The 24,092-nt window shown below is 42.0% G+C and overlaps 1 protein-coding gene across 1 annotated transcript in view; it reads left to right on the top strand.

The window, feature by feature from the left end:
• JAM2 (junctional adhesion molecule 2) overlaps positions 1 to 24,092 on the top strand; it is a 57,601-nt gene that overhangs the window by 16,392 nt on the left and 17,117 nt on the right. Inside the window, exon 2 of the mRNA XM_036351803.1 lies at positions 21,124 to 21,189. Within this exon, the coding sequence (XP_036207696.1) occupies positions 21,124 to 21,189 (66 nt within the window). The remainder of the gene's footprint in view (positions 1 to 21,123; positions 21,190 to 24,092) is intronic.

Here is a 24,092-nt window from a genome sequence, read left to right on the forward strand (position 1 = left end):
GGGTCCAGGGGTCCCCAAAGGTGTGGATGGAGTCGGCGAAGAAGGAAGGACACGGAGACAGTGTTCAGTTGATCAGCAGCCTAGCCAGGATCTCCAGCCAGGATCTCCAGCCAAGTTCTGGTCTGGATCTCCAGAGAGGTTCTGCTTAGGATCTCCAGCCAGGTCCTGTGTCCATGTTCTCTTGCTAGGTTCTCCAGGTTCTCCAGCCAGGTTCTGTAGCCATGTTCCCTCACTAGGTTCTCCAGCCAGGTTCTGTCCAGGTTCTCCAGCCAGGTTCAGTCATCAGGTTCTAGTCAGGTTCTCTTGCCAATTTCTGTAGTCAGGTTCAGCCCAGGATCTTTTGCCATGTTCTCTCGCTAGGTTCTGTCTCTAGGTTCTGAGGCCTGTTTCTGTCCAGGAACTTTTGCCATGTTCTCTCCAGCGAAGTTCTTCTGTCTCTAGAGAACGTTCTGTGTAGGTTCTGTGCCTAGGTTCTGTCTCTCTTCGTTCTGTCTTCTTACATCTGTATTTATACCAGTTGATTCCAATCCTATCAATCTCTATTTCAAAGGTTAGGGAGTTTCTTATCTCCATTCCAGGGAGTAAAGATTATGTAGCTTAAGCATGATTGTTCGTAGTTAAAGTGATTAATTACCCACCTGGCACTAGTTAAGAGGTTTTATTCCCTCCCTAACTTCAGGGGAAAATCCCTACCTGGGGAAACAACCTTTCTCAGAGACCTTGGTTAAAACACATAGTGCCAAGAAGGTGAGCAAACATATTAAGAACAGTATGCCATATATGCCAGGTCCCTTGAAACAGCAAGCATGGACCGGCTCCCGGCATCCTAGCTAATAAAAGACAAAAAGGGTAATTAACCGTGCCTCCACTACGCTTCCCGTTGGCTAATCAGCGAGATATGCAAATTAACTGCCAACAAAGATGGCGACCGGCAGCCACGCAGCTGAAGCGAGCAGGAGGTTTGCTTGCTCCAGTGATGGAGGAAGCCAAGGTTCCCTGCCTGCCATGGCCTGGCTCTAAGCTCCCAAAGCAACAGCTCCAAAGCAACAAAGTTTTAATTATAGAAGCCAAACAAACCCCAGATACCTGCTTTCAGCAGGCCGTGGCCTCAGAGCTAGAGCGAGCAGGACGGCAACAAAGTTTCAATTATAGAAGGTAAATAAATCCCAGAATAAAAAAAAAGAAAAAAAGGAGAGGCTGGGAGCTTCAGTCCTGGCCAGCCTGAAAACGGTCCTCAGCCCCTCACCCAGACTGGCCAGGCACCCCAGTGGTGAACCCCACCCTGAAGGGGATGTGACCAGCTGCAAACAGCCATCAGCCCCTCACCCAGGCTGGCTAGGCACCCAAGCGGGACCCCGACCCTGATCCGGGACACCCTTCAGGGCAAACCAGCCAGCCCCCACCCGTGCACCAGGCCTCTATCCTATATAGTAAAAGGGTAATATGCAAACTGACCCTAACAGCAGAAAGACTGGAAATGACTGGTCACTATGACACACACTGACCACCAGGGGGCAGATGCTCAATGCAGGAGCTGCCCTCTGGTGGTCAGTGCACTCCCACATGAGGGAGCTCTGCTCAGCCACAAGCCAGGCTGATGGCTGCCAGTACAGCAGTGGTGATGGGAGCCTCTCCTGCCTCCTCAGCAGCACTAAGGATGTCCAACTGCAGCTTAGGCCTGCTCCCCGCTGGCAAATGGACATCCCCCGAGGGCTGCCGGGCTGCCAGAGGGATGTCTGATTGCCAGCTTAGGCCCAATCCCCCGGGGAGCAGGCCTAAGCCAGCAGGTGGTCATCCCCCGAGGGGTCCCAGACTATGAGAGGGCACAGGCCGGGCTGAGGGGACCCTCCCCCCTCCCCAAGTGCACAAAAATTTGTGCACCGGGCCTCTAGTATATAATAAAAGGCTAATATACAGATTGTCCCCTCGACCGGGAGTTCAACTGGGGGATGGGGATGGCCAGCCAACCATCCACAGCCCCTTCCCTCAGCCCTGATGGGGTGGGCCTGCTGTACCCTACCCATGCACAAATTCATGCACCAAGCCTCTAGTAATTAACACATTGTTTGCGGGTAGTTTTTATTGCGTGCTAACAGGTGGCGCAGGCCATTTCTGCTAATTTTTTGCGCAAATGCCAACGTTCAGTAAAATTACGATAACTTTAGTTTACGTATTTATACGTTACCCGCATTCTACCACTAGTCTATAAAAAACATATTAATACGTGTCCCGCGCTCTACTACACTGGTAGAACATATAAATACGTAAAACGTATAAATACGTTTCCCGCATACAATGTGTTAATAAATAAGAATATAAGAATAAATTGTTTCATGTACTCACAACTGTAAACCCACTTTTGCCACACCCTTCATAAATGCCTTCCACATTCACAACTCAAATTGAAATCAAAGTAATATTACACTGGCCCTAGCCAGTTTAGCTCAGTGGATAGCCAACCCGAGAACTGAAGGGCCCTGGTTCAATTCTGGTCAAGGGCACGTACCTTGGTTTCAGGCTCGATCCCTATCTCTGGTTGGAGTGGTGCAGGAGGCAACCAATCAATATGTCTCTCTCACATCAATGTTTCTCTCTCTCTTTCTCCACCCTCCCTTCCACTCTCTCTAAAAATCAATGGAAAACTATCCTCGGGTGAGGATTAACAACAACAAAAACAATATTAACCCAAAGGGTAAGCCATAAGCCTGTAATAAATATTGCATGATCTGAAAATATTGTTAAAATAAATGGAAAAAATATTGAACATGAGCACATCCATGGGATTTATCATCAAATTTAGTCACCGTAACAGCATCACAGATCATTTAAAAGGAAAATAGAAGAGTCCTCATAATTTCCTGGCCTTTTTTCTAAAAGTAAATGTCAAAAGAAACACATTTATTTGTCTTAAGTAAAAATAAAGATTGTTATAGATCATGTATTTCCTAGATTTTGTATATGTATTATTTTTTAAGTTGCTATGTGTTATCTGATAGTGGAACACAAGGATGTTTTGTCTTTTAGCTCACTTCTTTGGTACCATTTTGTAATTTCTTTTGTCTTTTACTATTTCACAACTTTAGTTTCCATGGGAACGGGATCAGTCAGACCGTATTTGGGACTCATTCAGAATGTGGAGTCAAGGGTTCCTAATTAGGCTTCAGGCACTTATGGCTGAGTTAATATGAGTCTCTGTGTTACATCTTTGAAGGTGTAGACAACTGGGTTATGATTTCATGATAGGTTTGCATTTTCAAATATTTTAATCAAAGATTTGGATCAGAGAACTTTAAAATCATTTAAGTGTTGTAGAACATGCTTGAACAAAACAAAGTATATTTAGGCATATTGCTCTTGACAGATAAGAAAACTTAAGAGACACCAGTTATCACAGTTAAACTCATCAACGTTGGTTAAACGTTTCTCAGCTGAAAATGTTACCCTTTGAAATACAGCGTATTGTGAGTAGGAAGAATTATACTGGGCTGCAATTTAGAGCAGTTAAGTAATTAAAAGTCAAGCGAGGTAAGACAGAAAATAACAGCATTGAAAAGCCTCCAAACTGTACAAAAAGGTCTTGAATAAATCCTGTGTCCTCTTAGGTAGTTTTGTTGTGTCCACAGAAGAAATGTCCAAACCTGTAGGGAATTTTTATGAGTTTATTTGAGCCTAACCGAGGTCAGTTGCGATGGAGCAAAATCTCAATGGACTGAAAATATGCTCCCTGAGAATGGCAGTTTTGCAGCTTGTTTTATTTATGTTTATTTTAATCCTCACCGAGGATATTTTTCCATTGAGTTTTAGAGAGAGTGAAAGAGGGAAAGACAGAGAGAAATACCGATGTGAAACACATCGATTGGTTGCCTCCTAAATGTACCCCAACCAAGACCCTGGCTGGGGAGGAGCCTGCATCCGAGGTATGTGTCGTTGAGCGGAATCGAACCCAGGACCTTTTGGTCTGCAGGCTGACGCTTTATCCACTGAGCCAAACCGGCTAGGGCTACAGCTTATTTTAGACATTAGGGGAGAGAAGGGATTACATGAAATCATGGATGGTAGATTAAAAGGGTGGAAGACAGCAAAGGAGGAAATCTCTTGGATTGGATAAAAAGTAAAACAGAGAGACACATATTTTTTTACACTGGCAGGGACTGGATAATGAATATTTACAGCACATAGAGATGTATGTAGGCAACAAAATAACAAGGAATTCTGCTCTGAGTGGTGGAGATTGTGCCCTAAGGGGTTGAGAAGAGATTACTTTGACAGTTCAAGAGTATGCTGTCTTAGATGCAAAAAGAGAATAGAAAGGTCCACTTAAGAACAAGACTGACCTTCGGCAAGGAGGCTACAGGCCAAGACATAACCCACGCTTCCTTAGGACTTATGTTCAGACCATCCGATGTGGCAGGCCTGCCATACTGGCCTCTGCAGAACTTGTCAGGTTTAACTTGTGGCCCCTTTTTCGTCCACATTAGTGAGAACAAGTGCCACCAGTGGACTATAATGTACATCATAGGTTTTACTCTTAAAAATTTACTTTGGTGCACTTGGCCAGCATGGCTCAGTGGCTGAGCATCGATCCATGAACCAGGAGGTCACAGTTTAATTCCCGGTCAGGGCACATGCCTGAGTTGTGGGCTCAATTTCTAGGCAGCGATCAATGTCTTTCTCTCATGGATTTTTTTTCTCTCTCTCTCCCTCTCCCTTCCTCTGTCTCTAAAAAAAAAAAAAAAAAAAAAAAAAAAAAAAAAAAAAAGAAAAAAACAATAAAAACATATTTCAAAAATTACCTTTATGCTCACATTACAAAGATTGTCTAAGTGGAGACCGCTCTCAAGTTTATAAACAGAGCTTTCAAGTGTCTTTTAGCTGAGAGTGTGTTCCAGTAATTCAATAGGGAACTCCCAGCAGGAGGGGTGTTGCTGCCCCAGGGGGCGCTGTGGAGTTCTGGTGGACTTATTTGATGGTCACATTGATCTGATTGGTGGGTCTATTCATTTTCTAGGCAGGGACCAGTGCTGATAAGTTTCTGTGTGCCAGATGACATTGTAAGATAAAGATTTGCCCTGTGTCCCTCATCCTTCATCCTTTCCCAAGCCCCAATGCATGTTCATGTAAATGAAAACTTTATAACTAGTATCTTAGCCTATAACTACACTATTTTACTTATAAACACAATTTTTCCCCCTGCACAGCCTTAACATGTAACTAAATATGCACGTTTCCATCGAATGGCTACAGTAGCTCTGTTCTTTATTTCCCATACTGTCTGGAACGGCTCCTGGTCTTTTCCTCTTAAATCTCTTTAACATTATCTGTACAGGCTAATATTTGATTTTTTTTTATTGTGTCTTCTAGTGTACTCTCATGTATAACCATTTATAAATGAAAATATATTTTATTTCACTATAAATAATATTCCTTTTATCTCTATTTAATATTAAAGGAGCATTATAGTTTTCCTAGTTTCATATCTATATACATACACACATATATACATACTAGGGGCCCAGTGCACAAATTTGTGCACCTTGAAAGGAACTGTGGGCTGCGAGGCTACGGTGGGCACAGGGGCCAGTCTCGGCCCATCCTCCGCGCCCCTGCCTGGCCCTTCCCACCGTGGCCCCCAGTCCTCTCTCTGCCAGCAGCCCCCTGCTCCCACCACTGCTGCTCCCATGCGCTGATGGTGCCAGCCCCGCTCGCACCCACTGATGACATGGAGCGATTGGGGCTGGCACCAGTAGCGGGTGCAAGCAGGGCGTTCAGTGAGTAGGTGCAAGCAGTGGCTACTGCCCCGATTGCCCCCAGGAACAGGGGGAGGTGGAGAAACCCTCAGAGGTGATCGGGGCAGCAGCCACCACTCACACTCACTGACAGAGCTGAGTGATCGGGGCCAGAACTGCACTCACTGACAGTGCCGAGTGATTGGGACCAGCACCGGGCACCGGCAGCAAGTGTGAGCGGCAGCTCCGGAGCTGGCTGCAGATGAAAGTGGGGCCAGTGCTGGCAGCAGATGCAAGTGCCAGGCGGGACTGTGGCACATGGGAGCAAAGAATTTTCAGTAACCACCAGAGGCTCACCCCGATAACAGCGACCAGCACCGGGCACCAGCAGCAAGTGCGAGCGGAGGCTCCAGCGCCAGCTGCAGATGCAAGTGGGGCCAGCGCTGGCAATGGGTGTGAGCGAGGCCGTCGTGGGCAGTGGGCGCGAGAGGCGGCTGCCGGCCCTGATCACCCCTCAGGAGCAGGGGGAGGTGAAGAAGCCCTGAGGGGCGATCGGGGCGGCAGCCACCACGCACACCCACTGACAGTGCTGAGTGATTGGGGCCAGAATTGCACTCACTGACGGTGCTGAGTGATTGGGACCGGCACTGGGCACCGGCAGTGGGTGCGAGCGGCAGCTCCGGCGCCGGCAGTGGGTGCAAGTGGGGCCAGTGCTGGCAGCAGATGCAAGTGCCAGGCGGGACTGTGGCACATGGGAGCAAAGAATTTTCAGTAACCACCAGAGGCTCACCCCGATAACAGCGACCAGCACCCCGCCTTGGTCTGGCGCCCCCGCTCACCTGCTCCACCATCCCACTGTGGCCAACGCCTGCCATGTTCCGCGCTCTGCCGCCTGCTGCCAACGCCCACCATGTTCTGCACATGGCCCCTGGTGGTGAGCACACATCATAGCGACCGGTTGTTCGGTTGTTCCACTGTTCAGTCTATTTGCATATTAGGGTTTTATATAGAGAGATATAAACATGTAAAATGGTATATTACCTATCAATTTTGGTTTAGTAGAGTGAAGCGGGCATCAAAAATTTATTGCCACCCTACCTGGTTTGGCTCAGTGGATAGAGAATCAGCCTGCAGACTAAAGGGTCTTGGGTTCGTTTCTGGTCAAGGGCACATGCCTGGGTTGTGGGTTTGACCCACAGTAGGGGGATGTGCAGGAGGCAGCCAATCAATGATTCTCATCACTGATGTTTCTATCCCTCCCCCTTCTCCCTTCCTCTGTGAAATCAATAAAAATATTAAAAAATTAATAAAATAAAAATAAAGGACTGTGGAATGCAAATTACAGTGGGCACCTGGTACATCATGGGTGACTTGAGCATAGGCTTTGTGGGGGGCACTACCTGAAGGTGAGGCTGGAAAGACAGGAGCCAGGTCTGAAAGGCCATTGGAAGGAATTTGGATTTCATCCTGAATGCCAGGGGAAGCCTTGGAAGGAAGCTAAATATGATCAGATTGTACTTTAAGAAGCTCACTCATGTCCGAGTGAGACTGCATTGCAGACTTGTCCACATCTGTCTTGGTTCTTGGCTGTTGGCCTCCTGATCCCAAGGAAGAGGAGCCCCCCTTTGAAAGCTAATTTCTTACCTGTGCTCCTGATGCTCTTCCTCCAGTTTCTGTGGGTCCTTTGCTGCAGAAGTTTATCCCCTCTCTCATCTTATCTTCAACTTCTCTTCATCACTACCTCTCTGATCACAGGCTGGAGAATGCTCAAGTCTCTACAATTTCATGAGTGAATAAAACCCAGCATGATTCTGGAACTGGACAACCAATGGGTCCAGATTGCCTGTCACTTCTTCAGCCAATTCAGCAGAGACAGGGTGGATTCATATATGAGCGTTTATTCCAGTCCTGCCAGCAGGATGGGAGAGCAGCAGGTCAGCCACGAAAATGAACACATGGGACTACATCAAAATAAAAAGCTTCTGTGCCACAAAAGAAACCATCAACACAACAACAAGAATGGCTAGCATCAACAAATCAACCAACAGCAAGCGCTAGTGAGGATGCGAAGAAAAAGGAACCCTCGTGCACTGCTGGTGGGAACGCAGACTGGTGCAGCCACTGTGCAAAAGAGTATGGAGTTTCCTCAAAAAAATTAAAAATTGAACTCCCATTTGACCCAGTAATACCATGTCTAGAACTATATTCCAAGAAACCAGAAACACCTATCAGAAAGGATATATGCACCCCTATGTTCATAGCAGCACAATTTACAATAGCCAAGATTTGGAAACTGCCTAAGTGCCCATCAGCAGATGAATGGATTAAAAAACAGTGGTACATCTACACAATAGAATACTATGCTGCTATAAAAAAAGGAAGAACTCTTACCATTTGCAACAGCATGGATGGACCTGGAGAGCATTATGCTAAGCAAAATAAGCCAGCTGGAGAAAGATAAATATCACATGACCTCACTCATTTGAGGAATATAATAAACAACATAAACTGATGGGGGGAAAAATAGATCCAGAGACAGAAGCATTGAAAAGACCATCAAACCTCAGAGGGAAAGCAGGGGAGGGCTGGGGGGTGGGAGTGAGAGATCAACCAAAGGACTTGTATCCATGCATCTGAGCATGACCAATGGACACAGACAATGGGAGTGGGGGCATGTGCTGGAGGGTGGGAATGGCCAGAGAGAGGCCAGTGGGGGGAAAAGGAGACATTATGTAAAACTTTCAACAATAAAGAATTTTAAAAAGGGGGCAATTATAGTCCTTGGATTTAGACCACTCAAGAAATCAGGGTAGCCAAAGCCGGTTTGGCTCAGCGGATAGAGCGTCGGCCTGCAGACTGAAAGGTCCCAGGTTCGATTCCAGGCAAGGGCATGTACCTGGGTTGCAGGCACTTCCCCAGTGGGGGATGTGCAGGAGGCAGCTGATCGATGTTTCTCTCTCATCGATGTTTCTAGCTCTCTATCTCTCTCCCTTCCTCTCTGTAAAAAATCAATAAAATATATTTAAAAAAAAAAAAAGAAATCAGGGTAACTAATTCTGATCAGTCTTCCCTGACAGTTGTAAAATGCAACTGGTGAGCAGTGCCAAGCCATTGTTTCTATGGTCTGTACTTCAAAATAAATGCTTCTTGTTCCTTTGGCTTCCTGAAGACTAATTAAAGGAAACATGAAGCAACAATAAGCTGGAGGATTCCCCTTCGTTTCCACATCTCTAATGGAGGCACTGCTGCTAATAAAAGTTAATTAGTATATCACATGTATGCAATGTAAGAGCTAAAGTTTCTATGAATCTTCATCAAACAGGAGAGTAGAAAAATAAAATTGATCCAACTCTCCTATTTTAAGAATTGAAGTTTGAGAGAGAGGTAGTGTAGGTGAGCGCTGCGTTGTTGGTCTATAAAATCTTTAGTATTTTAAAGGTTGAACTATCAGATAACGGACTCTGCAGACTGCTTCCTTTATTGTGGATGGTCAAATCTAGAAAGCTAAATGAACTCATTAATAAGGAGAAGTCCATAACGGTGTGCAGAGATGGATTATTGGAGCTCTCACTAAGAATTTTTTTTTTCCATTTCATTCTTTCAGATTTTACAAAATGTGTTTACATTGCTAGGCCCTCCCCACCTTACCACAGGGCCTTGGGAAGTGCCTGTGCAAGTGAGAACCCCAAAGCTTAAGCCTCATTAAATTCCTGGTCAGCCTGCCTGACTTTATGTGTCTATTCATTATATCTATAACACTTTTAATTCAGAAAAAAATTGAAAACATTAGCAGTGCTCTATCTTCATTAAAGAAATGCAAAGATCACCCTGACCTTGTAGTTCAATTGGTTAGAGCATTGTCCTGATATGCCAAGGTTGGGGGTTTGATCCCTCATTAGGGCACATACAAGAATCAACAAATGGAGGGAGAACCAAGATGGCGGCATAGGTTAACGCCGGAGTTCGCTGCTTTGAACAACTACTTCAAAAGTGAAACCAAAAAACGGAAGGGACATCACCCAGAACCACAGGAACGCTGGCTGAGTGGAAGTCCTACAACTAGGAGGAAAGAGAAACGCATACGGACACTCAGAGGAGGCGCAGTGCTGAAGTCAAATTCTGAGGTGCGGAGTGCGCGAGTGAGCTGGCGGCGGAGGGCGCGGTTGGCGTTTTCAATCGGGAGGGAGTCGCAGACTCTGAGCTCCAGATCCGGGCGAGTCTTTAGGGACCCAGACTCAAACAGGAGAAGCTGGACTGTCTGGCTTGGGTCAGAGCGAGTGCAGCTTTCTCTCTGAGCTTTGCAGCGGGTGCTGGGACTCAGAGAGGCAGAGCCCCTGGGGACAGGACTGAGAGCCGCCATAACTGCTCTCTCCGGCCCACCCTGTTGATCCTGTGCGACCCGCCCAGCCCAAGCCCTGCACAGAGGCTTTTGCCGGATAGCCTCAGGCAAAGGCTAGATTAGCACCTCCCTAGAGGACAGAAGTTCTCTCACTGCTGACACAGCTGATTCTCATAGCCACTTGGCCTGGAGGTCAAACCCTCCCTGGAATTAGCTACAACAATCAAGATTTAACTATAAGACTTCGAACAAAGACCACTAGGGGGTGCACCAAGAAAGCATAACAAAATGCGGAGACAAAGAAACAGGACAAAATTGTCAATGGAAGATATAGAGTTCAGAACCACACTTTTAAGGTCTCTCAAGAACTGTTTAGAAGCCGCCGATAAACTTAATGAGATCTACAAGAAAACTAATAAGACCCTCGATCTTATATTGGGGAACCAACTAGAAATTAAGCATACACGGACTGAAATAACGAATATTATACAGACTCCCGACAGCAGACCAGAGGAGCGCAAGAATCAAGTCAATGATTTGAAATGCGAGGAAGCAAAAAACACCCAACCGGAAAAGCAAAATGAAAAAAGAATCCAAAAATGCGAGCATAGTATAAGGAGCCTCTGGGACAGCTTCAAGTGTACCAACATCAGAATTATAGGGGTGCCAGAAGATGAGAGAGAGCAAGATATTGAAAACCTATTTGAAGAAATAATGACAGAAAACTTCCCCCACCTGGTGAAAGAAATGGACTTACAGGTCCAAGAAGCGCGGAGAACCCCAAACAAAAGGAATCCAAAGAGGACCACACCAAGATACATCATAATTAAAATGCCAAGAGCAAAAGATAAAGAGAGAATCTTAAAAACAGCAAGAGAAAGAAACTCAGTTACCTACAAGGGAATACCCATACGACTGTCAGCTGATTTCTCAACAGAAACTTTGCAGGCCAGAAGGGAGTGGCAAGAAATATTCAAAGTGATGAATACCAAGAACCTACAACCAAGATTACTTTATCCAGCAAAGCTATCATTCAGAATTGAAGGTCAGATAAAGAGCTTCACAGATAAGGAAAAGCTAAAGGAGTTCATCACCACCAAACCAGGATTATATGAAATGCTGAAAGGTATCCTTTAAGAAGAGGAAGAGGAAGTAAAATATAAAGATACAAATTATGAACAACAAATATGCATCTATCAACAAGTGAATCTAAGAATCAAGTGAATAAATAATCTGATGAACAGAATGAACTGGTGATTATAATAGAATCAGGGACATAGAAAGGGAATGGACTGACTATTCCTGGGGGGGAAAGGGGTGTGGGAGATGCGGGAAGAGACTGGACAAAAATTGTGCACCTATGGATGAGGACAGTGGGTGGGGAGTGAGGGCGGAGGGTGGGGCGGGAACTGGGAGGAGGGGAGTTATGGGGGGAAAAAAAAAGAGGAACAAATGTAATAATCTGAACAAAAAATATTTAATTTAAAAAAAAAAAAAATAAAAAAATAAAAAAAAAAAAAAGAATCAACAAATGAATGCACAAATAAGTGGAACACATTGATCTCTCTCCCTCCCTCCCTCCCTCCCTCCCTCCCTCCCTCCCTCCCTCCCTCCCTCCCCTTCTCCCATCCTCTTTCTCTACAATCAATTTAAAAACATTTTTTTTAAAAAAAGAAATGCAAAGATAACTTCATTTGCAGGTTATACATTTAACAAATTGGTGATATTAGAGAATCTTCTTGATACTTTTTATGCTAATCTCTATAATACACAATTTGTATTCATAACTGCATGTTCATGCCTTCAAAAAGTAACAACTTTTGATGCATTAAATTGTTGCAATTCCCAAAATTCACTTAGTAAGGCTGGGCATAAAGGTATAAAGACAGTTTAAAACAAATGTCTTTGTCCTGTGGGAGGTGCAGAGAGCTGAGTGGATGATAGAGTGCTGTTTTCTCACATGTGTTGCTTTAGTGGATTTATAAATATCAACTGACTGCGGAATAACCATTTCACTCTCCCTTGAGCTAGACAGCCACTGAGCAGTCTGTATCAGCTGTCAGAGGACAGTCGGTGCAGGGATTCCCAGATTCCCACATACTGGTGATTCAGAACCAGAGTTCAGAACCCAGAATTCAGAAACTCAGTTTTAACACTTTGCCCAGAGCTGATGAAAACTCTGGAGAGCCCTAGCTGGTTTTGTTCCATGGATAGAGCGTTGGCCTGTGTACCAAAGGGTCCCAGGTTCAATTCCAGTCAAGGGCACGTACCTCTACCTCCGTTGCAGGCTCTTCCCCAGCCCGGGCCCTGGTTGGGGGGCGTGCCGGGGGCAACCAACCAATCGATGTATTGCTCTCACATCTGTTTCTCTCTGTCTTTCCCTGGCTCTTCCACTCTCTCTAAAAATCAATGGAAAAATATCCTTAGTTGAGGGTTAAAACAAACAAACAAACACAAAAAACTCTGGAGACATGATTTATAGTGCCTGCTCTGAAACAGTATTTATGTGACAAGTATATTAATATGTTCATTTCTGCTGAGAATTATAACTATCAAATACTGGTGGTTCTGGACTTTAAGTCTTGAAAAACTATAGTGAGTTAGTAACTAAAGTTTCAGAACCAAGGGCAGTGAATGATGTTAAACTAAAATGTCATCAAGCACTCAAAGCCAGATGCCCCATCTCCACTGTAAGGATGCGCCTGAGACACAGCTCAGACCACATGAGACAGTGAAGAGAGACCCTCTCCCATTTTAGTGCTCTTCGCCATTGCATCATGTTTCTATTTTACATCTGACATATTTAATAACAGTTTCTTATTTTACACTAATGAAGTTCTCATGCTATTGTTTCTTGGTGTCTTAATCTTAGGGGAGATCAGTTAGCACACAGAATGATCGGCATGGCTTCCACTGAGTATGTGATTCTTATTGGCATCAGATTGGTACAATGACATTTCTTCATTTCGTCTTGAGAGTCTACTGGATTTGAGTTGACTGTTATCATCTATTTAAAATCTAGAGTTAAGTCCTGGCTGGTGTGGCTCACTTGGTTGGGCTTTATCCCATGCACCAGTCAGGGCACATGCCAGGTTTCTGGCTGGATCGCTGGTAGGGGGCATGTAGGAGGCAGCCAATAGATGTTTCTCTCTCATGGGTGTTTCTCTCTCTCTCCCTCTCCCTTCCTCTCTCTCTAAAAATCAATTTTAAAATATTTAAAAAGTAAAATAAAACATGTGGCTCATAGCATTGGTAAAATAATTGCATTTGGCTGAGATTGTCACTTGGAGAATATCAATGAAAGTCCTCAGAAAATTTAAATAGCTTCTTTTATTTCCTACTGGGGACTAACTACCTGGTGAGGTTCAACCATTGATGGCCTTCCGATGCTATTGGCCACCATTAAACAAGTGAAGATGTGCTGAAGGACTTTTCTTTGACCTTTTTGAGAACTTGTTTTACTGTAAGAAGTTAATTTACTTCATCTCTATCTAATATTACTCCAAAATTTTAATTATCCAGTTGTTTGGATAGCAGAATGCCATGAAAATTTCTCTAAATTTACGAATGCATGCAACTTATATGAAAACGACTTTATATTCCGTTCTAAAACACGAATCGTCTTTCTTGTCCTCAAATGGTTTTTAAAACAGAAAAGAGGAGGGGACGTAAAACTTCTGTGCAGCATGTAATAAACATACAAGTTTAATTCAAATTACTTCATTCACCGTACACATCCTCCCACAAACATTTTCTCTGCTAAAAATGGCAATCGGTTATATACACTCTGAATGATATCGTTGCAGCCCTAAGGCTTGAAAATGGACATGAAGCCATCTGCAGAGTATCTGGCAGTATTGTGTTTAGTACCAGTACTTTCTCACAAAGCCACTAGTTTGAGAATGGCTGGGCAGGGGGAGGGGGTACCCTGTGGAGCCAGTAGAGCTAGATATAGATGTATATCTTGGCTTCCCTGCTTTATAGCATTGTGACCTTGAGCAAGAGCTACTTAATGTCTCTCTTAGTCCTCACATCTGTCAAATGAGGATATTAACACAGTGGAGTCACATTTTACTTAGATGTTAGGTTCTTAAGGGGAAAATTTATTCATAGTCAAATCACCCTTAAATTCTTTAGGCCATCATTAACTCACCAGAACATCATTAACTCACCAGGACATCAGCTCTAAAAGTTAAGCACATCTTTTAGTTTTCCTTACACTTTGATGTGGCTTCCCTTTCTCTAAAAATAGGGTATCAATGTCTCATTAAGATGAAGGGCCATGGATGGACATGGAGAGCATTATGCTAAGCAAAATAAGCCAGTCGGAGAAAGATACATATCACATGATCTCACTCATTTGTGGAATATAACAACAACATAAACTGATGAACAAAAATAGATCCAGAGACACAGAAGCATTGAACAGACCATCAAACCTCAGAGGGAAGGAAGGAGAAGGTGGGGGGTTTAAAAGATTAACCATGCCCTAGCCAGCTTGGCTCAGTGGATAGAGCATTGGCCTGTGGACTGAAGGGTCCCGGGTTCAATTCTTGCCAAGGGCACATGCCTGGGTTGTGGGCTCTATCCCCAGGGGGGTGGGGGGTGCAGGAGGTAGCCGATCAATGATTCTCTCTCATCATTGATGTTTCTATCTCTCCTCCCTTCCTCTCTGAAATCAATAAAGAAATATAAAAAAAAAAATAAAAGATCAACCAAAGGACTTATATGCATGCATATAAGCATAACCAATGGACACAGACACTAGGAGGGTGAGGGCATGTGCTGGGGGGTGGGAGTGGCTAGGGACAGGCCAATGGGGGGAAAAGGAGACATATGTAATACTTTAAACAATTAAATAAATAAATAAATAAATAAATAAATAAATAAATAAATAAAGGAGGGCCATTAAAAAAAAAAAAAGAGGGCCAGAATGTCCAGTTTGAGAGGCTAGAAGAGAATATGTCTGTATGTCTGTCTCCCTCTCCTCCATCCCCACCCCACCCTTTAGACCAGGGGTCCTCAAACTACAGCCCTCGGGCCACATGCAAATACAAATATTGTATTTGTTCCCGTTTTGTTTTTTTACTTCAAAATAAGATATGTGCAGTGTGCATAGGAATTTGTTCATAGTTTTTTTTTAAACTATAGTCCGGCCCTCCAACGGTCTGAGGGACAGTGAACTGGCCCCCTGTTTAAAAAGTTTGAGGACCCCTGCTTTAGACCTACTATACTTAAATGAAGAGATAGATGAGTATCTTATCTAACTCCTAATTCCTACCTCAATTTATAAATTTTAACATATAAATATTATCCGTAATAAATACTGGGTGGTATTATTTTGTTACTGCTAACCCTGTGCGTCTTTCTTATAGTTGCTAATGTAATTGTATATCAGTGATTATTGAGACAGGAATTTTAGGGGAATATAAGCAGGCTTAGGGATTTTTTAGAATTGGGGTCCATGGAAAAACCAGGGAGAAGGTACTTTTCCATAACACAAGGAAGCCAGGTGCAGTTATATCTCCATAAGACAAGGGAGCAGCAACAGAGACATTTCCATAAGACAAGGGAACTGGAAGTAGCCAAAAAAAAAAAAAAAAAGGTTTATATTTACAAAATAAAGAAGGAAAAAAGCCCAAAAGGAATAGGAGGACAATGAGGGAGGAGGGCCTCAAAAGTCACTATAGTAACCAATTCGAAAGGGAATATTGACCAATCAGAGGAGATATCAGGACACAGAAGCTTCAGCCTTTATAAACCATGGAAACAGGAAGTCGGTGGGACCCTTTCCCCCTCCCCACATGGGGGTCTGTTCTGTGGGGCTCTTTTCCTCTCCCCACGTGGGAGTCTGTACTTGTTCTTCAATAAATCTCCACCTTTGCTATACCACTTTCTGTCCGTGGATTCATTCTTCGACTCCACGGACAAAGAATCCGGGTTCCAGTCCAAAGATTCCGTATCATTATCAAAACCATAAGGCAAAACAACAACAACAACAACAAAAAAAACCACACAAAAAAACCCCACAAGGCTATTAATTTTTACTTTGGATAATTTATGAAATAATTTATATCCAGTTTTTATAGCTTGCTTGTGTGCATGGTAATCTCTGTAACATATCAATTTTTGCTAAGTATGTTTTTAGTTAAAAGCATTCATTTAAACAACACTTTTATAATAAATTTTAAATTTGTGATACTGTCAAATGAGTGTTTATTTTTAGTCAAACCAGATTATTTTAGGTAAGTGATAAACAATGTAAGAACTTTTATTCTTACAGTTGGGGAGGGGAAGAAGCACAAAGGTTTCTTTTGACTTGGCTGGGAGTTGTTAGCAGTTATGGAAGTAATCATCTCTTAGCCTCATCTTATGAATTTCTGCCAGAGATTTTGGCACACACGCATAACTATTAAAGATGTTTTGTAGCTAACCTAACTTTAAAACAATCGCCGACCTCAATCAGCAGACAATTTTATTTGTTTTCCTATTTAACTTGTTCTGGAAAATTGAAGGGAAAATAAAAATCAGTTCAAGAAAGCAGCCAACAGAGACTATCCCTAACATCTGTTAGTGAGATGTTTATACAAAATCCAACATTTTGTTTTCATAAGAAGAGTTATTGAGTGCAAGTTTTAAAAAATTAAAGCTGAATGCCAAGAGTAGGAAGGCTGAAACAAGATAGAAATCTTATAATACATAAATTTTTTGTAAAGATTTAGAACTTCGTCTTTAGTAAGTTTAACAAAAGTAACCACACGTTTTAATTCTTTTTACTTAATTAAAAGCAAACCTTGAAGTGAATAGAATTAGAGGAAGGAAGGTAGCTAGGAGGAGATGCTTAAAAATCACATAAATAAATATTCAACTATCTATTTACTAATTCATGAAAACTAATCCTCATTTTAATTTTTGTTTTGTTTTTACCTTTATAGCTTTGCCAATTCAACCAATCCTCACTTTTTTAGTGTCTGGGACACATTATTTTTTTCTGCTCAAATATATACATATAAAAATTATGAGGGACCTCCAATCTGAAGTTAACAGCTGTTATTTTCCACAGAACTTTTAAAGTGATTTTTGAAAATTTAAGAAACTTTTCTCAAAGGAATGTTAAGCAAGTGGAAACATTGAAAAGGTGGGAAATGATTTAACCCAGTCCTAACCTTCTAACCTCAGACTGAATGAATGTTCACCTCGAATAAAAGCTGGCCCAAGCCTCCTCAAGAAAATAAACACGCTCAGTGGGCCCTGCAGTGTTTGAAAAGTTCAAAGATATGATGATGCGAAGGGAACACAGAAGATCTTTTCCTATTTTGCCCAGACTTTTCCTTCAGCTTGTTTCAAGGGAATATGAGTCTTCATTGTTTTGTCTAAATAGTACTGAAATCCTTTAAAAATGACAAACACCAGTCCTCATTGGAATTTCTCTGAGGGCACTAATTTACATGTTGCTAAAGGAGAAAAGAGACTTTTTCAAAGTGTGCTTTGAAAGTTTCACAGAATAATGGTTTGGAATCAGAATCACTGGCAAAAAAAAGAAAATGCTATTATTTAGATGTAGGTAGAAAGCAACAAGAATACACGAGGCCTTGGCTTCCCCAGCTCACTTAGGAGGGATCTGGCCTGGCCAGCTTAGTACTTCCCTTCCTCTGTTCTCTGAAGATCCGGACCCGCCTGTAGACTATGGTCTACACAACAAAACTGGGGAAGGAGAGGAGAAGCGGGAAAAGAAAGGCACGGGGGCAGGGGGAAGGCGGGGGGGGGGGGGGGGGGGTTAGAGGAACATGTTACATATTCTGGTTTGGGACAGAAGTATATGGGAAGGAGAAGAAGGTTATTTAAAAAGATTGCTTAGACCCCTGCCTATGAACCAGGAGGTCATGGTTCTATTCCCTGTTAGGACACATGCCAGGGTTGCGGGCTTGATCCCAAGTGTGGAGTGTGCAGGAGGCAGTTGATCAATGATTCTGTCATCACTGATGTTTCTGTCTCTCTCTACCTCTTCTTTCCTCTCTGAAATCAATAAAAAAAATTTTTTTAAATGGTACACTACCATAGAGAATTGTTGTAAGAGTCAAATAAGTTAACATTTGTAAGGTGCTAGGAATGTCACCTGACATCTAAGTGCTTAATAAATGTCATCTATTGTTCTTTCCCCTTCCTTCCTCCTTCCCTCCCTCCCTCCCTCTCTTTCTCTTTCCTTCCTTCCTTCCTTCCTTCCTTCCTTCCTTCCTTCCTTCCTTCCTCCTTCCCTCCCTCCCTCCCTCTCTTTCTCCTTCCTTCCTTCCTTCCTTCCTTCCTTCCTTCCTTCCTTCCTTCCTTCCTTCCTTCCTTCCTTCCTTCCTCCTTCCCTCCCTCTCTCCCTCCTCCCTCTCTCCCTCCCTCTCTCCCTCCTTTCTTTCTTTCTTTCTTTCTTTCTTTCTTTCTTTCTTTCTTTCTTTCTTTCTTTCTTTCTTTCTTTCTTTCTTTCTTTTCTTTCTTTCAAGATGGGTTGCCCAGGGATTGAACCCGAAACCTAGGTATGTGCCCTGACCAGGAATTGACCCTGAGACCGTTCAATGTATGGGACTTTTCAACCAACTGCGCAACACCAGCCAGGTCTATTGCTCTTTCTTAAGAGCCCATTAAGATCCTGTTCTCCAACTCACTTCCTCCTCTCTACCATAAGGCTGGGGAGAAGGTATGATTTTTCTTAAACGTTTGCATCAGCTATGATTCATTTCCATTTCCCTCATAGTCAAGGTTTCCAGATGTGGAAAGGCTGGAAATACACTGCTTTTTCCTCTCTGGTTTTGGCTTCGTACATCCCTGCCTGAGGCAAAGAACTCTTGGCTGCATAAGGTCAGGGAGGACAAATATTCCAAAACATTGTCTTGTACGGCACACAATTCTCAGTCTATAGATGGAAACTGATGAGTAAATAGATGGAATGATGTTGCATCATGGGCAATACCTAAATTTCTGGCATGAGTGACCATGTGGATTGTGGTGTCTTTCACTGTGATAGGATTTATAGAAAGAAAACAACGTTTAGGGGTAAACATATGAGTTTATTTTTGCCTATGAGTTTGTGGTTCTTATAGGAAATGGAGATATAGATAACCTATAGAAAGAGCAGTTTATGGATTTAATCTCATCATCATCACTGTATAATCTCAGGAGATAAATTAGAGTTGGATATACAGATTTAGGACTTTTTAGCAAATAAATGGTTGTTGAATGAATGAGAGTATAAGAAATTATATAGAAAGGAGTTAGTTGAATCAGAAAAGCCATTTCTGGATGGATGGATGATGGATGGATGGGAAGAACCCACAAGGGTTACAGAATGAAGATTAGTCATGTCACACAATCCAGGGAAGTCAACAGAGTCGGATGTCAGAGAGAGATTAAGTAAGATAAACACTGAAAACTGTCCATTGGATAAGGCAACAGTGGGGTCATTTCTGCCTTGGTGAAAACAGGCTTGTAGATCTTACAAAGACAGAGGCAGATGATAACATGAACAGCAAAACAGCACTCCTAGTACATTGTAGAAACATATTCAAGAAATAACCTTTAGGTTTTTATGATCAGTTTAATTTGGTCTTAGGTTATTTCATATATGAGTTGAGGGTGAATAATGAATAGCAGCAGTTGGATCATTTTACCTAAATTGTTTTCTTAAGCTAACCAGCAAGCATGCTTTGTATTCTGACTTTGAAGTAATTAATGCCAGTCCAGTATTGCATACTTATGACACCTTCCCCAGTGAATTCCTTGCTTTCAGGAACCCTTCATTAGTGTTGGTTTGAACTGACCCCATTTACTGGATTCCTCTCAATAGTATACAGTGCGGAAGGGTATTATTTATGCATTCAACAAATATTTATTGTGCCTTAATTTATGCTAGGTACTATTCTAGGTGTTCGGGCTATATCAGAGAGTACAACAGGTAAAAATCTTTCGCAGTAGCATTTATATTTCAGATATATATACTTATAGGAAGTGATTTAAATTATTTTTAAATATGGTCATGAAAGTGACGGTAGAATGACATCCATAACACAAAGTGATACATAGCAAAGATTGAATTAGAAAGTTTTAATTCCTGGTTCCGCTACTTGGTTGTTCCAGTCTTAGTATGTCTATTCATAAGGTATATGAAAGTCAATAACTATGTTGTATACCTGATGCTAATAGAATATTGTATGTCGACTGTAATTGAAAAATAAATTTTAAAAACTTTAAAAGAAAGTAAGAGATCAACCGAAGAACTTGTATGCATAAGCATAACCAATGGACGCAAGACACTGGGAGAGTGGGGGTGTTGAGGGCATGTGCTGGGGGAGAGGAGGCCAGGGGAAGGTCCAGGGGGGGAAAAAAGAAGACATGTGTACTACTATTTGTAATATTTTAAACAATAAAATAAAATTTACAAAAAGTAATGTCTAGTACAGCAGGTCACTCTGAATATTGAATTTTATAGAATAAAAGTAAAGTATGTATGAACACTTTGAAAGTGAAATTTTATATAAGGTTATGGGCATGATGATATCACCATCATCATCATCACTGTATAACTCTCAGATCACATTAGCCACCATAACTACCATAATGACCCATTTTCATACGATGAAGGAACAGTCAGGGATAAGGTCCTAAAGTAGTTTATATCCTTGAAAGAGGTGCTAAAAATTAGTAGTTTTTACTTGGGGGACAATATCCTCTGACACAAGATTATATATTAGCTGAATTAAGGACATACACTCTTGTTTAACAGTCAGGCTTGTGAAAGGGTGTCGTCTTTTAGGGGACCCTAATAGATTTATGGGTTCTGCTTTGGGAAATGCTTAAAAGGTAAAACCACAATACAGAACACGGAAGAGACATATAATGGTTTGGCTTGGTTTTTCTTATTTTGATACTTTAAAACTTATGTGCTGCGAATTACATGAAACTGTCACCAAACTTGAGGCCTGTTTTCTTTAATATGGCATCCCATGCATCCCATTCAAACATTTTAAAAAGATCTCTTGCACTATTTTAATTATCCTATCTGTTTTAATCTTCCAGGTCCTAAGACCTTTGGATTGTCTGACCCAAAAGACCATCAAGTAATCACAGCAATAGAGTATCAAGGTAGAGTACCTTACTGCTTTTCACAGACTGTTTTGTTTAAATGACCCAAGAGTATGGCACATGTGAAGTTGTCTTTCTGTTTGTCCAGACCTTCTGCCTCACCTCACACTAATTCTTCTGCCTAAAATGCCATTTCTGCCTTGCGAACTCTTTTTCCACCTCCTCAATGGAAATTTTGGATATGCGATGGAAGACCTGATGTACAAGGAAGGTCTCTTATTGCGTAAATTATCTGGAACAAAGCAAATCTAATTTGTGAAACTGGGGAGATGGAGATCTTGAAAGTTTCCAGTCAGGTAGATGTGGTAAATGGAGATTAACACCGCAAACCTCATGCTATTTAATGTATTTAAAATGGCATGAATATAGTCTATTTTGAGGTGCCATTTTGCTGTTTATTTTAGCTTCTTCAAAATATTTTAGTTTCAGTTTTGCAAGATGAAAAAGTTCTGGAGATTGGTTGCTCAACAATGTGAATATACTTACCATGATTGAACTGTACAATTAAAAATCAAGATGTTGTGCTAGCTGTTTTGGCTCAATGGATAGAGCGTTGGCCTGTGGACCAAAGGGTCCTGGGTTCGATTCCGGCCAAGGGCACATGCCTGAGTTGTGGGCTTGATACCCAGAGGGGGGTGTGCTGGAGGCAGCAGATTAATGATTTTCTCTCATCATTGATGTTTCTATCTCTCCCTCTCCCTTCTTCTCTGAAATTAAAAATATATTTTAGAAAATCAAGATGTTAAATTTAAATTATGTCCATTTTACCACAATTTAAAAAAATGTTAATGGTTTATATAGCCAACAATTTTTTTTTAAATATATTTTATTGATTTTTTACAGAGAGGAAGGGAGAGAGATAGAGAGTTAGAAACATCGATGAGAGAGAAACATCGATCAGCTGCCTCCTGCACATTTCCCACTGGGGATGTGCCCGCAACCCAGGTACATGCCCTTGACCTGAATCGAACCTGGGACCTTTCAGTCCGCAGGCTGACGCTCTATCCACTAAGCCAAACCGGTTTTGGCAATATAGCCAACAATTTTTAAGGCTTTTATAAGTTTACCTCAAATATTGACTATCTACTACTTTTCTGAAGTCTCTTTTACCTGGAACACAATAATCCTAGGAAAATAGAAGAATGACTGTTTCTTAAATGTCATACTTGTTGAGGCAGAGATGGTAAGCATTTAAGAAACAAGTCTTGATGTCTGATACCTCTTCTTTAGGCATGTCTTAGGTTCCCAGAGGTAGAGAGAGATAGTTTAAAGGAAAGAGCAAAAATTATAGATGAGGACTGGGGTGTGGAGAATTAAATGAATTAGTATTTAACCAGTTCTTACAATAGTACTTGGCACATTGTGTTATCTGTGATTATTTAGTAAAAACATACTATAATAAGAGTCAGCCTATCATTCAAAAATAACATCACTTAATAACAAATTACTTAAGTATTTAGAAAGTTCTAATATTTTACATGAGTAAGCTAATACAATACTCTTATCCATGGTTTAGTTTTAAAAGGGCAGAGGTGGGAAGAGGAAATGAAAGATTGGAAGTAATTTGGAACTATGGGACGTACGTAGAGGAAGGATGAGTAGGCCTGGAAGAGGTACCAAAGACACTGTCAAGGCCAAAACAGTGAGCACATTGAGAGGAAGATGGGTCAGGATGCTCATGAGGGACAAGGAATGAAGTTAGTTTCTCCTACCTTTTACTTTCCTGGAGGTTCTAACTGTTGAGTGCAACAGGATACCATGAATATACATCCATCCCTGCCCCCTCAGCCCTATGCCATGATATCTGAATTAGAATGCCAGTTATATTCTTTAGTCTTACATTCCTTTTTAAAAAACTTACTGAGCTCTGATTTGTGTGCTCAGTGGTTAGAGCATCAACCCTCACCCCCAAGGGATCACAGGTTCGATTCCCCTGGCCTGGTCTGGGGACATGCAGGAGGCAACCAATCTATATGTCTCTCTCACATCAGTGTTTCTATCTTTCTCTCTCTCCCTCCCTTCTAATCTCTCTAAATATCAATGGAAAAAATACCCTCAAGTGAGGATTAACAAAATAATAATAATGATAATAAATAAAAAACTTATTCAGGCAAAATTCACATAACATAAAATACACTGTGTTAAAGTAAACAATTTAGTGGCATTTGTACATTCACAATGTTGTGCAACCACTACCTCCATCTAGTTTCAAAACATCACTCCATACTAAAACTCTGTACCATTTACATTACTTTTTAAAAAATATGTTTTTATTGATTTTAGGTAGAAAGGAAGGGAGAGGGAGAGAGAGAGAGAAATATTGATGTAAGAAAGAAACATCAATTGGCTGCCTCCTGCATCCTCCCTGCTGGGCATCAAGCCCACAATCTGAGCATGTGCCCTGGCTGGGAATCGAACTGGTGACCTCTTGGTGCATGGGATGACGCTCCACCAACTGAGCCACACCAGCCAGGGCTACATTACTTTTTAGTGTGTATTTTATGTTTACTGCAGAAAATTCTTCTATAATTTATTGCACTCAAATGTTTGTCTTAGTCCCAAGTAAGTATTTTTCTATCTTTTGGTTTCACCTCTGCACCTTTTAATTAAGAATTACATTTTGGTTCCGTTTTATATGTGCCCCAATCATTCCAACTTGGTTCTCCATAAAGCAAAAATAAATTCCTACTTCTACTTTTTAGTTTTAGGATATTGCATACAGTAACTTGATTTTACTTGCAGTCTAAAATATTTTATGATTAATGTATACATTAGAGGCCCGTTGCACGAAGAGATTCGTGCAATAGGCCTTCCCTTCCCCTGGCTGCCAACACCACTTTTCCTCCCGCACCCACAACCCAGGCCTTCACTCCGCCAGAGGGAGCCTTCAGTCTTCGCTCCGC

The sequence above is a fragment of the Myotis myotis genome, unplaced genomic scaffold (assembly GCF_014108235.1).
Source record: "Myotis myotis isolate mMyoMyo1 unplaced genomic scaffold, mMyoMyo1.p scaffold_m19_p_2, whole genome shotgun sequence".
NCBI lineage: Eukaryota > Metazoa > Chordata > Mammalia > Chiroptera > Vespertilionidae > Myotis > Myotis myotis.